The 15,149-nt window shown below is 48.4% G+C and overlaps 4 protein-coding genes across 4 annotated transcripts; 2 read left to right on the forward strand and 2 right to left on the reverse strand.

Annotated features, from left to right (window-relative positions):
• Positions 1-257: 257 nt before the first annotated feature.
• BDBG_02806 (endonuclease/exonuclease/phosphatase) lies at positions 258-1,205 on the forward strand (the record flags this gene model as incomplete). Its single annotated transcript, XM_002626583.2, has 1 exon — positions 258-1,205. The coding sequence occupies one exon, from the start codon at positions 258-260 to the stop codon at positions 1,149-1,151; it is 894 nt and encodes a 297-aa protein (XP_002626629.1). The 3' UTR covers positions 1,152-1,205.
• A 354-nt stretch (positions 1,206-1,559) lies between these two features.
• BDBG_02807 (SWI-SNF complex subunit) lies at positions 1,560-5,428 on the forward strand. Its single transcript, XM_002626584.2, has 3 exons — positions 1,560-1,806; positions 2,064-4,358; positions 4,439-5,428. The coding sequence occupies exons 2-3, from the start codon at positions 2,235-2,237 to the stop codon at positions 4,955-4,957; spliced, it is 2,643 nt and encodes an 880-aa protein (XP_002626630.1). The 5' UTR covers positions 1,560-1,806; positions 2,064-2,234; the 3' UTR covers positions 4,958-5,428.
• BDBG_02808 (sister chromatid cohesion protein PDS5) lies at positions 5,275-11,211 on the reverse strand. Its single transcript, XM_031720962.1, has 3 exons — positions 10,444-11,211; positions 8,683-10,359; positions 5,275-8,623 (listed from the first exon to the last, which is right to left on the reverse strand). The coding sequence occupies exons 1-3, from the start codon at positions 10,795-10,797 to the stop codon at positions 5,918-5,920; spliced, it is 4,737 nt and encodes a 1,578-aa protein (XP_031577316.1). The 5' UTR covers positions 10,798-11,211; the 3' UTR covers positions 5,275-5,917.
• Positions 11,212-11,727: 516 nt separating this feature from the next.
• On the reverse strand, positions 11,728-14,446 carry BDBG_02809 (MFS multidrug transporter). Its single transcript, XM_002626586.2, has 2 exons — positions 13,110-14,446; positions 11,728-13,054 (listed from the first exon to the last, which is right to left on the reverse strand). The coding sequence occupies exons 1-2, from the start codon at positions 13,578-13,580 to the stop codon at positions 11,867-11,869; spliced, it is 1,659 nt and encodes a 552-aa protein (XP_002626632.1). The 5' UTR covers positions 13,581-14,446; the 3' UTR covers positions 11,728-11,866.
• Positions 14,447-15,149: the final 703 nt, after the last annotated feature.

The following is a 15,149-nucleotide window of genomic DNA, read 5'->3' on the forward strand; positions in this document are numbered from 1 at the left end:
GCCAAACCATCCTCACTACTAGCCTGCAGCGGGGAGAGAGAAACGATGTGGATGTGATCATGGGGCAGCTGGGCATATGGACGATCTTGCTGGCTGGTCTTTGTCTCCTTTGTTCAGACCTTACAGTGATTTGTGCTGCTTCCGTCTTGAATGCTAGCGCGTCATAGATGACACGCTTGAATGTTTTACGAGTACTTTTCCTTGCTAGTGTTTCACCACTTGACTTTATATAGATACGACTCTCCCCCAAGCGAAACATGAAAGTGGACCGCCCATTACCCCTGCGTATCCTCACCCATAACATCCGCTATGCCACATCGGCGCCTTTCAGAGGTGAAAAGCCCTGGAAGGACCGAAAGCAACGGTTGATAAACGAACTCCATTATCATTCCCGGCACAATCCCGAGACGTTCATTTGCTTACAGGAGGTACTTCATGTCCAGTTAACCGACATCCTCTCAGGTCTCAACCCCAACGCGAACAAAGACGCCACTGCTGAATGGGCATATATTGGCGTCGGACGGGACGACGGCAAGCAGGCAGGGGAATTCTCTCCAATCTTCTACCGCCCCGCGGTCTGGGAACTCGAAGAGTCCAAAACTGTCTGGCTCTCTGAAACCCCTTCGGTCCCATCCAGAGGCTGGGACGCTTCTTCCGTCCGAATTATCACAATTGGCGTTTTCAAGCACATTGTGAGCCGAAAGCGGGTGCTGGGCATGAATACGCATCTTGACGACCAGGGTTCCAAGTCTAGATACGAAGCGGCGAAACTGATCCTCGGCCTGATCAACCAGTTTCTCACCAAGAACCAATTGGCCGGCCGAAATATCAATGGTGTTTTCCTGGCGGGAGATTTCAACAGTGAAGAGAACCAGGAAGCTTATAGCGTGCTCACTGCGGCAGATTCACAACTTGTGGATGCCCAAAAGCAGGTCAATGCTGCGTTTCGATATGGCAGCGAAAATACCTATACTGGCTTTGGCTACGAGGATGAAGGGCCAAAGAGAATCGATTACGTTCTTTTCGGCCCACAGCGCGGAGCTAACATGTCCTGGATTGTTGACGGCTATGCTGTGTTGCCTAACAAATTTGATGATGGGGTGCTCAATTCGGATCATCGCGCAGTTGTTGCGGATGCTAAATTATTCTAAACTATGTAGCTATATTGGCTACTATCTTTCTCCCCCCCCCCTTTTTTTTCCCCCTTTCTTTTCCCCCTCTTTTGATTCCAACCCGCTACTATACCACGAGATTTTTTCCGCATTTTCATGACATTTATTTGACTTCTCCTTTCCACAAGAACTCATGTGATATAAAAGGCACATAGGCTGCATGGGATAAACGGAATGTATTTGCAGGTAGTAATACAATAGCATACCTAACAGTAAATACCTATATATTTTTGTAAATACGACTCACAGGCTCATTCCTTCAGTGGTGTACCTCCTTTTATGGCTTACCTCGGTATATATATTAATCCGGGCCCCGACCCTGCTGAGTCAACCGTGGCCATTCCAGCCTCCTCCTCAGTTTTCAGAGCCGCAGCGACGATAGGATAGGATGCCCAAAGCGAAGTCGACCTGACCAAGACAAAAAGCTGAAAAAAAACGGCAAGAGGGTTTACAATTGTAAATAACACCCCGGCGCAAAAAAACAAACTGAGCCCGGATCCGAAAACTCGGCTTTAAGGTTTTTTTCCCAATAAGAGGCGCAGCTTGTCACTCGCCCTTTGGGTGGCCCGAACTTCGCACGGTGGGTGTCAGCGACACATCCCTTCATTCATACATCGGCTTTCGGCCACCGCAGGTATGTTTTTCCCGGCCCCAATTCCCTCCTAGGCTTTTATCGGGTCTCATTATTTATTTTCTCTTCTGCAATTCTTGCTTCGTACCCCGGGCTCTTGGTCGTGAAGGGGAATCAACGCTCCAATCATGGCGTCGCGACTCTTCCTACCTACTTTTCCTTCCCGAGTATCCTAACTCTGCGCGTCAAATTCCCTAGGTTTGCGTCGTTGGGTATATCTCGGCCCAGGGATAATACGTTATTAACTATTGTCGCCTCAGGTCCTTGTGTCTTCGTGAAGCTTTATGCAGATGATGCGTCAATAGCCACTGTCTAATCCAGTTCGCGAATCCGCTCAACATCCATCCGGGAGTGACACATAGAAAAACTACCGCACCATAACCCCCTGCCTCTACCGCCCTTGACACAACAGGACTCCATTTTTAACGACAATGCCTTCTCCGGATAGCCAGGTGGCCGATGCCCCTGTGCAAGAAACCGAAACCCGGGATAATCCTCCGCAAGATGCGACTACCTTGCCGGAACATGGTAACATAGGGGTTCAAGGGGATGGGAGCTCTACGGCGAACGCGACTTCCAACGGACAAATCGTTAATGGCTCCGCCCCAGCAGCTGCAGCAGGAGAAGGGACACAAGAGAAACAACGAACGATAGAACCTTCTGGGGTACCTAATACACATGCGCTCGAAGGGCCAATATCAAAGGTTCCAAGCCAGCCGCAATCACCAAATTCTACAATCTCACAGGCAAGCGGCGCCACACTCAGCCGAAAACGATCTCGATCGGGTTCGATAATACGCTCTACGTCCCCTCCCCCACCATCCTCAGCCCTTCCTGTCCGCCCCCGTGAAACTCCTGCCGACAAAATATTACTTGAACAATATGTCAATCGAGAATTTCACCACTCTGGGCTAATGGCCTGGAAGAGCCCGCACCAGGAGCTTCTCCAGAAAAAGCGCGCCGAAAGAGACTACTATCTGTCTTTACAGCATGAGCGCCGGCTGAATCCTGGCGCAATATTCGGACCTGGATACGAAGGCTACGGAAACGCGCGGACTGACCTAAAATCCCAACATCCCCAGCTTCTTTATCCCTCCCATCGAAGGCGACCAGGTGGGAGGAAATCGAAGGATCTTCGTATATCGCGAGATGATATGCTCGCGCAGGCAGAACAGCTCGAGGACTTGGTTCCCATCCGGTTAGACATCGATTGGGACAAGATTAAACTGCGAGACACCTTCACCTGGAACCTCCATGATCGAGTCACGCCGCCAGATGTATTTGCAGAGAAACTAGTTGAGGATTTGCGTCTTCCTCTCGAGTCTTGCGCGCCACTAGTGCGCCAGATCTCCCAAAGCATCCAAGACCAGCTAGCCGACTTCTACCCTCAAGTATTTATAGAGGAAGTGGCTTTAGATCCCCACCTCCCTTATCACGCGTATAAAAATGATGAGATGCGCATCCTCGTCAAACTCAACATCACTATCGGCCAGCATACTCTAGTGGACCAATTTGAATGGGAAATCAATAACCCACTTAATTCACCAGAGGAGTTTGCAATTCAAATGACGAAAGATCTCTCCCTTCCAGGAGAATTTACTACTGCTATCGCCCACTCCATCAGGGAGCAGATTCAACTATTCACCAAAAGCTTATATATTCTGTCACACCCCTTCGACGGTCGACCGATCGAGGATCCAGACCTTAAAGCATCCTTTCAACCATCTCCCCTCCTTTCGCCCTTCCGCCTCTTCCAATCCGCCAAGGATTTCACACCCTACCTTTACGAGCTTAACGAAGCCGAGATTGAACGTACAGAAGTCTCCATCTCTCGGGAACAACGCCGGCAAAAACGCTCCGTCAACCGGCGTGGTGGTCCTGCTTTGCCTGATCTTAAAGACCGCCAACGAACTATCCGCACACTGGTTGTATCTTCTGTTATACCTGGAGCAGCATCTTCAATAGAAGAGAGCCGCTTGTTCAAGCGCTCGGGTACCAGCCGGAGCAGACGCGCAACTGCCGGCCAGCGGGATGGAGGTGATGAATCAGACGATTCTGATAGCGACGAGTCGTCTGCGGACTCGCCGGCAGTATCTCACCTTTCCCAAGGCACCGCCAGGACGAGAGGCATGAGAGGTGCCGCGTCCGTTGCACAGGCTGCAATGCGCGCCAATCTCGTCCGGTCTGCCACCCCAGAAGTCATGAGCCTCCACGAACCGAGAACCTCAGCTCGACATCGCGATTACAGGGACGAGAGCTCCGACGTGCCTGATAAACTCATCGTGAAATTGAAAATTGGCCGCGAAAAACTCCGCCAATTCTTAAAGGACATAAAGAGCAACAAGACGCATAAATCCTCAGCCGCAAGGGGATCCACGCCATCTACGGGCACGAAGAATGTAGCTCAGACGACAGCCACAACAACAACTACTCGCAGCTCCATGGGTCCGCCGCAATCCCAAGCTCCTCAGCCAACACCACCAAAACGTCCCTCCGCATCGCAGCTTAACGGTGTAATCGATGCACCTAACCCCCCTCAACCAGGGGTCCCAGGGGTACGTAGTTACATCCAGCAACCAACCTCCTACTAACCAACAAAATGTCTACACCACGTCCACTAACATCCTACCTCCAGCCTCCACCCCCATCCTGGCTCGTCCGTGGTTTAAATAATCTCAAACGCTCCTACCCCCGTGACTCTTTCGAAGGTACCATGCGATACACAGCCGTAGACCCGCACACCGGCCTCCCCCTCGCAAACGCCGCAACCACCCATGCAGGCCAGAAGCTGACATATAAATATTTCCCGCGCATCCGCTGCCACGATTGTCCCGGGAAACTATACACACCCGGCCCAGCGATGACTGTAGATAATTTCGAGGTTCATTTAAAGAATCGCCAGCATAAGGAGAGGGTGGAGGAGAGGCATGCGAAGGCGGCGGCGGAGGCGGAGGCGGCGGCAGGTGGTGCTGCTGGCGCTGGCAATGCTGCTCCTTCTGCCCCTGGCACCAGTACTGGTGAAGAAGCGGGTGCTGGGGATGGTGCCGGGAAGACTAACTCTGGCGCCGGAGAAAATACTACGGTTTCCGGTATCGATGCCACTGCAGCTACTGCTACCGGAACCACTGCGTCGTCTGCCGATACTGCCTCGTAGATTAGTGAATTCAGGCGGATCAAGGGGAGGTCCTCATAGTATTTTTGTATCGATTGGACACGGAAAGAATGCTGATGATCTATCTCCCTTCTCGCTCGTGGATGTGAGAGATTTGAGAGTGGGGAAGTTTGCGTGAAAAGAGCGTCGTTTTTAGAAGCCTCCCTCCATTTTATCCCTTTATGTCATTATTATTACCTTATTTTATCATCAGCATCATGATTATCTTGCCTACCACATTGTATGGAGTAGATTAATTTACCTCCTCTTTTTGTTTCCTTCCATTTTCTATGCTGCCCTTGATTTTAGGAAACGAGCCAATTATCTCTTTAGTAAATAACTACAGCTACCATTTTCAATTCCTTCCCTATGTCCCGAAATCTCTGTACTTTCTCTGTGGAACTATATTCCGTATTTATTTAAATAGTTAACAAGCTGAGAGGAAAAAATTATACAAAAAAAATCAAAGTTTTTCTCCGATTTCAAAGGATGAACAGAAGTAATTTCAATTGGATGGCGTAGCAGGATATATGTATTTGGGTAAACGAGCTGGGGTTGAAAAAGAATCACCAGGTGAATATACTACATAGGGAGCAAACTATTCCCTATTAAAAAAAGGAAATAACATAAAAATGACAATAGCTATTTTACGTAAAACGATGGATTAACAATCGAATGTCAGATTGATAGGAATATGTAGATAGACCGCAGAAATTGAGATAGGGCTAGAAGATTTGAGCAACATTCCACAGACAAATTAACAATTGACATTCAACGTATTGACAAGGAGGAATAACCCATATTGAATATCTCACTCAAAACCATATAAATCAGATCACAAGGAAAGGCAAAAAGAAAGAAAAAAAAAAGGGCAAAAAAAGGTGTCAGCTAGATGCAAGAGAAGCAAATCCACGTAGCATAGATCAAATCATAAACACATCATCAGAAAAATGATCGATAGCATCAACGCGCCCTCCGTGTCGACCTCCTAATCGGTCCGGCCTCAACAGCAGCGGCGGCAGGCTGCTTCTGATCTGGAGATTCAGTCTCTGTATTACTCGTCCGTCTCTTGCCGGGAGGTTTGCCCCGACCCCTGCCCCTACCTCTCGTAGCAGCGACAGGCGAGGAGGGTTTGTCTTGCTGCAGTTGTTTCTTTCTAGGCGTTTGGCGCTTAGACCTTGACGGTGGGAGAGGGAGAGATTTCTGGGCGTCCTCCATCGGTTCACCTTCATCGTCATCGCCAGAGAGAGAGCTAGGCGTAGCGTTGTTCTGATCTTCCTTTTCCCCTTCCTTCTGTCCTCCCTCCTCCGCCTCTTCTGCTTCCTCTTCTGCCTCAGACGATTCTCTCTCCCCACTGCCGTCTTCTTCTGATTCGTCACTATTGTTCCCCTCTTCCTCCGCTTTGTTTTGTTCCTCTTCCCATTCCACCATTTCCATGTCATCCTCGTCGCTATCTCCCTCAGCATATGAAATACCAGCCTTGGTTCCTCGCCCGCTTCTACGGCGGGCTTTTGATTCAGCTTCGCCTAGCCGTCCGCCACCCCCCTCCCAATCATCTTCGTCGCTCGTCTTCCTCCGCTTGGCAGGCTTTACACCCGCTTCCGCAAGTGAAGATTTGCGAATCGGGAGAGACTTCTCTTTACTATCTCTGCGAGCCTTTTTAGATGAAAAACTCGAAAATTTGGCGCCAGCACCACTAGTCTTGCCCATTGACGATAGGTCCACCTTCCGTTTTCGCGTTTGGCTCGGCCCATTAGATGCTGACTGAGTCCTTGGTTTCATGAACAATCGGACAATGCGATCGAGCTTATCATCAACTTCCTCTGCTAAGTAATTTTTTTCGGCAATGGACAGTGCTTCACTGTGGATGGGTATAGTTGTAAAAAGCGAGCTGGGTAGTCGCATCTTGCCAGGATAAGTTTGTAGGATGTTAGCTGCTCCACTGCCACCGCTGCCGCCAATTTTATGTTGCTGGGAATATAATTCTGCGAAGCGACGAGTGGTGGCCTGGGCAAGGTCGGAAAGGGTATATAGGCGAGTGGACATCATTGCTGAGCCGGTGATGGCATCTCGAACCTGCTTGACTCGTTGCATGATGTGGAAGATGAGGGAGAGGTTGTTTTCGTTGGCGACAGCGGACAGATAGAAAAGGATGTATCTGGCGAAATCTGCTAGGTCATCCACTTTAGTGGATTCATCGGATGATTCAGGAGGATAATCAGGATGGTATGCTAAAAGTGAAAGAAGACGAGCGGCCAGTGACTCCATGACTGTCTGCTCTGATCCCTTGTCATTGTTTTGCGACAGGCGAATAAAGAAATGTGTTCGAGATCGCAGCCAGGTAAGTGTGCTGTCCTTCAGGTTTCTATTTGGCTCGAATGCCAGGAGGAAAGTAACAGTATACCATCTCGTACCCAAGTGTGTCGTTTGTGTAAGTTTCTTCTTTAGTTGTCCAATGAAACTTGACCTCACGGGCTCTAATTGATCCTGTGCAACCAAGGCAACAGCATTGAAATCTTTCGGCGTCACCATCTTTTCACAGATTGCGTGAGCGCTACTGAGCTTGATGATAAGCTTTGCGGCGAGTAGACGAAGTCTTGACTTTTGTGTTGCTGGAGAATTCTGTTTCTTAGACAGTTCACCATCGTTGGCAACAAGGGTATTGAGAATTTTGTAAACAGGTTCGGCATAAGAACGGAAAGACTCCTCGTCTTCGGTGCTTTGCTTCGCACGGACTCTGTTCACAAGGACCCTTAGGGCCCATTCCTTAGCAGCCGTCTCATTGTCGATATCGTCAGACCATGCATATCCAGCGGACGGGTTCGATGTCCGATTATTTAATAGAATGTCGTCCGTAGCGATGGAGATAATGGCATCGCCCTCCTCATCGGCAATCTCTGGCGCTAGAAGATTGATTTGGGATATTGTCGCAAGTTTAGTGAGAAAGTATTGCGAATTGTAGGTACAATTTTGGACTGATTGCTTTATCAGGTCTTTGGCATACATCTGCTTCTTATCTGACGTGGCCATAATTATCGAGACGGCATGTTTTGCGGCTTTGGGTGACGAGCTGTATAGGGCGTAGTTGGTAAGAGCAATTAAAAATTTGCGCTCCGTGGGAAGCTTAGCAGGCAACTTCTTCGCAAACCCTGCGCACGCTTTTAATATCTCTTCCACGCCCGCCTCATCGGATTGCTTCGCGCTTGGAGCATGGGATTCCAGGTCTTTGCACATGTCTTGGACATGTGCCTCGAGAACCTCCGGGTTTTGGGATGAGACTTCTCTTAACATTTCATGTGCAGTATTCCCAAGCCCGAGTTCGTCACTTCTCGCCACGTCCATAATCGCAGGGATATGACTCCGATTGAAGATTAAAGAGCTACTCCGGTAAACCAACGGAGTTAAAGACTCGAGCAAGCTTGTAGAAACAGACGTGTTTCCTTGGATCCGCTTCGATAACTCCCTGATTGCCTTCGTAACAGTTCTATAGTCACTGACAGCAGCCATAGCGAAACGAATAAGCTGATAGCTACGCCGGTCATGCATTTTTGCAAATTTCCAGAGGTCCGCTGAAACTTTGGCTTGGTCTGGAAGCATTTTGGCCAGGTTATCAATGACTTTGGTTAGTTTTGACTTGGTAGTTTCCTCATCACTGTCCATTACACCGCCCTAAAATCACTGTTAGACATTGTACCATTCGTATGAATACGCAGGGGACTTAAACTTACGTTGTATTCCTCACATGCCGTTAAGTAGAACGTCATAAAGGTCCTCATGCTTAACTGACGGGCCTGAAGCGCGAAAAAAACCTTTTTAGCCCGTTCATCCAGCCCCTTAACCAGTGTAAGAATACGTCGAACACGGATCATTTCAATATCAGTCTCTGTATAACCTTCACCCTCTCGCATTGCGCTTTTCAATTTCCGCAACTGACTCGAATCGCCCTTCACAGCCTTTGATTTCAGGGGAGGATAATTCAGCGGTAGAAGAAGTTCGAATATCACATGGTCAAGAAGAACTTGAATATCAAGATTATTCGTGTAATAAGCGTCGAGGATTCTTGAGGGAATGTCCTTCAGAATCATTGTAACTTGCTCATTACCCACCTCAATTTCACCGGATGCGACTCCCCACATGCGCGCCAGAATTTTCATGGCATGCTCACGGACAGCGTGCTTTCGATCCTTAACGCGCTCAGCCAGAACGGAAAGAACAGAACCTTGATCGGAAATCCCACCACTGATTCCAAGTTTCTTGACAGTATCCGAGAAACCAAACGTTCCAATTACTTCAACTGCGGCAATTCTGACCCTTTCATCCGCGTCTCCAAGCATTTTCGCTAGACTATGAACGAGATCTTGCTCTTCATTTGTGCTGAGCCCAGAACCACCAGCGGATGTAAGTATGATTCGACCGATCCCTGTAACCCAAGCAGCCCGTACTGATGCAGATTTATCCTGACGTCGACTAAGAAAGCTTTGGTATGCAGTAGAATGAGCTTGAGAAAAGGGTTTAGGAGCGAGCGGTAGTAGTAGAGCATTTGGTTGCGTGATTTGAGAATCGTCAGTCAATCTTGCGGGAGGGTAGGCAGCTGGATCCATGGTCGGTGGTGTTGGAGGGCCTGCGACGCCAATGCCAGCGGTGACATCGCCAATTGTTTGCGTGGCGAGAAGCCGTAGTGATACAGATTCTGCGGACAATTCCGCTTCAAGTTGTGGGATCACGTTTTGAAGAACATCCGGACAAGCGCGCCACACCTCTCGTATAAGGCGATGTGCCTTGCTTAGCTCTTTAATGTTTTCAGCCTCATCATCGGAGTCATCAATGCTGGCGCGACGATGCGCCTTCGACAGTCCATTCGCCCCCGAAGGACCCGAAGCATCTATGATCACATTGTTGAAATACTGGCTCACGTAGCTCGTCATCTTTTCAGGGCACGCGTTGCATATGGCCTTAGCCATGTTATAAGCCGGAGGATACTCTTTTAGTAGCAATGTCCCTTGCTTTGAATCTATATGCACACTGTTCTTTTTACTTTTGCTGCTGGTAGAGTGCTCTACGATCCGCGGATCGACGCGCAGGAATTGCGCAATAATAACATCAATGATTTCCGGCGCAAGAACGGAGGATTCATCAATAATAGGCGCTAAAAGTCGTGTCATATCATATTCCACATTTTTCGCCAGTTCCTCGCCCGTGGAAGATTTCGATGAGCCCGACACGATATCGAAACATGATGAAAATAGCGGGAGAATTAGGGTATCAGGAGCGTCCAGATCTGTCAGGAGTACAATGCTTTTAACGTCCGCGAGTGACGAAAGAACGTAAACGTGCTGCTCATTGTATGCATTAGAGGGATCCGCGAGGGCAGGAATTATAGAGGTGACGATGGTGGTAAATATATCCTATCGCAGTTCTCTATGTTAGCATTCCTTCGCTTCCTGAGGACCTATCCAAAGAATGCCGCCTCGACTCGCATTTCTCTGTACCTTTAGCTGATTGCCTGTAAAGGGGGCGTTTGGGGCGCAGAGGCGCAAAATATCCACCACGCAACAAGCCGTCCATGCTCGCACACCTTTATCCCTGTGTCCCAGCAAATGTCCACTTGCCAAATCCTGGGAAACATTCTTCAGCGAATCCTTATCCGTCTCTTCCTGGTCTAGTTGTCGCAGCTCAAGCGCGAGTGATTCCAGTCTCTCCAGCAAGTCTGCAACCGGGATCGCTCGACCAGCCCGCCACGAGAGCGTATCATTGAACCTGAGGCGGCGGAGGCCACTTGGTTCTTCCTCAGGCTCAGCAACTTCAGGCGTAGTGGCGAGCGAATGTCGAGTGCGCGCGGGCATCGTCGTTTTACAGAGAGGGGGGGCGTGTCTGAATGGATTAGTCGACCATGTGGTTGTTGGCGAAGAGAGAGAAGAAAGGGGAAGGTCGCAGAAATCTGGCTATGATTGGTCTGATTGGGACAAACCGGGGGAGGTTTTGCCAGGCTCACAAGCCGCAACTGTGACAGCAATGGGTTCAACGGGAGGCCAGGTGGTCCCGAGCTATCTCTACGCTGGATTCGAAATGCGAAGTGAATTTCTTTTCGCTGGCGCGACTCCGGAGAGACGCGTCGGGGTTAAACTCAAGGTACCAGGTTGGTCACGTGGTATGACGGTAATATAACCTCTAATTATTACTGTATGCCTGTGTATTTTAACCCTAGCTGTGAAAAAATCAAAGATGTTTGTCGTTGAATGCTTCTTCCGAGTTCGACCTCGCCCCTGTCCCCTCGTCTGGCCGCGAGGCACAATTAGCGCGATACCATTAGTGTAACAACTAAGCAGTTACTAGCTCAGAAGTACCACCAATAATTTCTCATACTAAATTCTATGCAATCTGATTTGTTGATACAGATTCACTATCTCATATTTTCTACTCTGTGTTACTGCTGTTCATCATCATCAAATTTCCTAGCCATCTACTCAAACTTATATCTGATATTAGTATAAAAGAAAGAGAGAAAGAGAGAATAAAGATAGAGCTTCAAGATTAAGATCCGTGTGCTGTATAATAATATTCCTCTCTGTCAGAAAAGCTGATGTTGACAGGAGTTCTATTCTAATATCTAGTTAATGTCTCTCTTAATTAGGGGTAACTTAACTAGATCAAATAGATTACATAAATTACACTAAAACACATCAATACAATCGATATTTAATATTCTACGGTACGCGCTAAAAAACCGCGCTAATTGTGCCGCCGAGGAGATTGTTGGTCATGTGAGGTGTTACAAGGATATCTTTCTTATCCTACGAAGTCTCAATTTTACACCTCACTTAGTATCTGAAAACACTTCCCAGGAAATTGAGAGCGAAATTTTGCAAAGTATCGCACATGATTCTGGTAACTACCAATCTCGCTATATCTACTCTACTTCCTAACTTGAAAGCGACTCATACTCCTAATTCTCGCCCCATAAACATAAAGTAGAATCGGCACCGGAACCATTGCCAGAGACAAAAAGCCCAGCAGGCTCCCAGCCCAGTTAACCCCAAGCTTTTCATACATACGCACAGCAAAGAGGGGGAAAGCGGCGGCGGAAATGCATCGCACGAACGAATTCGCCGCGACGGCAGAATTCGAAAGAATCGTGTACACATCAATAAGATAGTTGACTCCCTGCAGGAAAATGATAATGATGCCCATACCAATGGGGATTCCAGCAAGAGTTTGCGCTACCCAGGATATATCTGGACTGGACGTCCATGAGAACCAAAAAAGGCCGATGGGTAGGCAGATAGCGCCAACGATTACTTCGGGGAGCCGCTCTTCAGGGGGAACACTGCCATGTTCCTTCATCTTACGGGTGAAGTGGGTTTTCGTGCCATAGGCGATGACAGCCAGACCAGCTATGATACCAAGGGATAGACCCAGCAAGGGTAAAGTGGCGACACCTGCGTTTTCCCAGCCGCGGTCCCGGCGAAAGGAGACGGGATATGCGAAGAAAAAGAGATAGAGCATGCCGTAAGTGATGGCGATATAGATCGTCATGAATAGAAGGATGGGCTCCATAATCAACATCTGCGGCGGGCGGGAGAAGTACTTGGTGAAGATATCGCCCAATGTTGGCCTGTGTTCATCCAACTCGGAGTGGAGCGCCCAGTTCCTTGTACTTTGCCGGAGCTGGGCAGCACGACGCTGCAAGATGACAGGGCCATAAGTCTCTCGACTTGTGGCGATTCCAAGAATAGCACAGAGTCCAGAGAGAATACAGGTCAGCCATGCGGTCCAGCGCCATCCGAGATCCGAATCGACGATGAACGACCCTAAAATAGGACCCGCAACAGGCCCAGCGAATGTTGCCACAGCAAATATCGCTACTGCAACTCCGCGTCTAACAGGATCCCAGATATCAAAAATGATGCCCGCAATAGTAGCGGTCGTGGCGGAGCCGAAAATTCCGATCAGGAATCGGAAAATCAAAATCGTCTCAACATTGTGAGCTGTTGCTACAGGTATTTGGAGGATGACGAAACCGCTGAAACCGACCCATAGAGGGATCATTCGGCCGTACAATTCGGATAATGGAGCCCATATCAATGGCCCAAATGCGAACCCCTAAATACCATCAACACCATTGTTAACGTGGGGAGCAGATTTGCTTAGGACTTACGAGTAGAACTAAACTCGTCGCTAGTGTCATGACCACCTCTGAAACGTGATACAGCGCTGCAGTTACCTGAGTGGCTGGTGTGAAAACGCTGCTCGAGAACATGACAAATAATGCAACAAAGGAGATGATCATGGTGATATACCATCTCCGGGCGAGACTCCAGTTCAAAGGATTTCCTGGGTCGGACGGCCCGTCCCACTGAACCAGATTCAGGTCCTTCTCAGTGGTGGTATCCGGCGAGCATGCAGCCTCTCCGACCTGTGCGTCTTTCTCGATATCACCGTTGGGTTGAGCCCCTTCCAAACTGTCTCCTGGGGGAACATGTTTTATCTCGACTCCATTGTTTGGTACATGTGGCCGTGCGTCATTTATACCGTCGTTTGATATCCGTGGCAGCGGAATACTTGCGGTTGACGGAACCGTTGGCGTTGAGCCAATGACCTCTCCCTCTTGCCGTGTTTCACGGTCCATCACTTCATGTAAGCACGATCAACTCTTTGCTTGGTCCTGGCTAGATAATATTGATCCAGTTTTGAAGGGAGGGAAAAAAGATCAAAAGAAAATATAAAGAAGAGAGGAAAATATACGCAGGAGAACGCGAACGCAAAGGTTTTGTATACTAAATTCCGTATAACTTTTGTACGTCTAGCGGCTAGCGGCATTGAAGGCTAATCATTCTAGTACTCCGCATTGGGACAGACCTCCGCTGCCCAGGATAAAAATCTTGCCATATATGTATCCGAGAAGGCCTTTAGTGCCAAAAAGACTTCATCAGATGGCCCCCGCAATATCCCTGTCGCTGCATAACAACACATATTGTGACAAGCACCAGCAGGAATGTTGCTCCCTATCCTCACCAAGATTGGAGAGATGAAGGGATGTCTTTCTAGCAATAGAATCAATACAGCCTGCTTCACAGCAAGCTCTCCCTCACGACCGTATATCCGTAAAACCCGACGGCCAAACTGCGTAAAATCCAAACGGCACGGTCAGAAAATCTTAACTACATATACATACCGTAGGCCACACTTGTTTCATGGGGGAGGGTTCAACCTTGCCCACGTATGAACTGCCATGGATTCGGCCGCTAGTTCTTCAGGGGCTGTGATAACGGTTTCGGCGAGGATTCTCTTCGGCATCCTTCGTAAGGTTGAACTCTTTCGGCGACCAATGCGGAGGATTTAAGTGTTTGGGCAATGTGAATTTACGTCCGAGAACCACTCCTAAAACCCCCATGTCAAGTCTTTTTTTCGTCTGAGGATTCTGTACATAGTACTGCGTAGGGCTATCGCCTTTGTTCCTTCGATCCTGTATATCCAATAGTAAAACTAGGTTCTCAAATCTAGGCCCTTGTAAGCTAACATTATTTCAGAGCTGAGCAACCCACGGGGCGCCCGAGAGGGGTGGGGTCGTGGTGGACCAGGGCGGCTTTTGACCATCCGGCAGGGGGATTGATTTGATAAAGATGGAAAATCGCAAGGTTCGGCTGGCCAACATTATTGTTATCACACTTAAAAAGTAAAGGGTTGATTGCTGAGTGGGTGATATATATAGCTGCTCCGCTCGCTATATTCATTATTCGGTCTGTAGCTTTGTCTATGCTCCCCAGTATTATTGCACGGCTGGATCTAGTTTACATCATGATGCTTTTAACTTTTCAAAATACATCTCATTTTTATCTGTGGGAAGTATGAAAAAGACAAGCAAGGCGGACATCCCATTCTGAAAGGAATCATGTCAAGCTGAGCAAGACATTCATTCATAAAACAAGCTTCAACGGACCCCGTCGCAGGGTTGTTGGACATTTCCAAGCGCCGAATGCCGTCAGATGTTTCCGTAACTTACTTGGCAAGTCGTATGCTGGGGCCAACTTTTAGTACGCCTTATAAATACGAATAGCACCTTGACCCCACCTCACCATAGGATGAGAGGATTTGTTAGAGTATAGAAGCCTGAGAAATATGAGAAATTTATAGGAGCGTGGTGAAAATAGAGAACGGTGAGATATTATGCAGTTTTAATTGGGTGTTCATGGGTTGG

The sequence above is a fragment of the Blastomyces gilchristii genome (assembly GCF_000003855.2).
Source record: "Blastomyces gilchristii SLH14081 genomic scaffold supercont1.4, whole genome shotgun sequence".
Lineage (NCBI taxonomy): Eukaryota > Fungi > Ascomycota > Eurotiomycetes > Onygenales > Ajellomycetaceae > Blastomyces > Blastomyces gilchristii.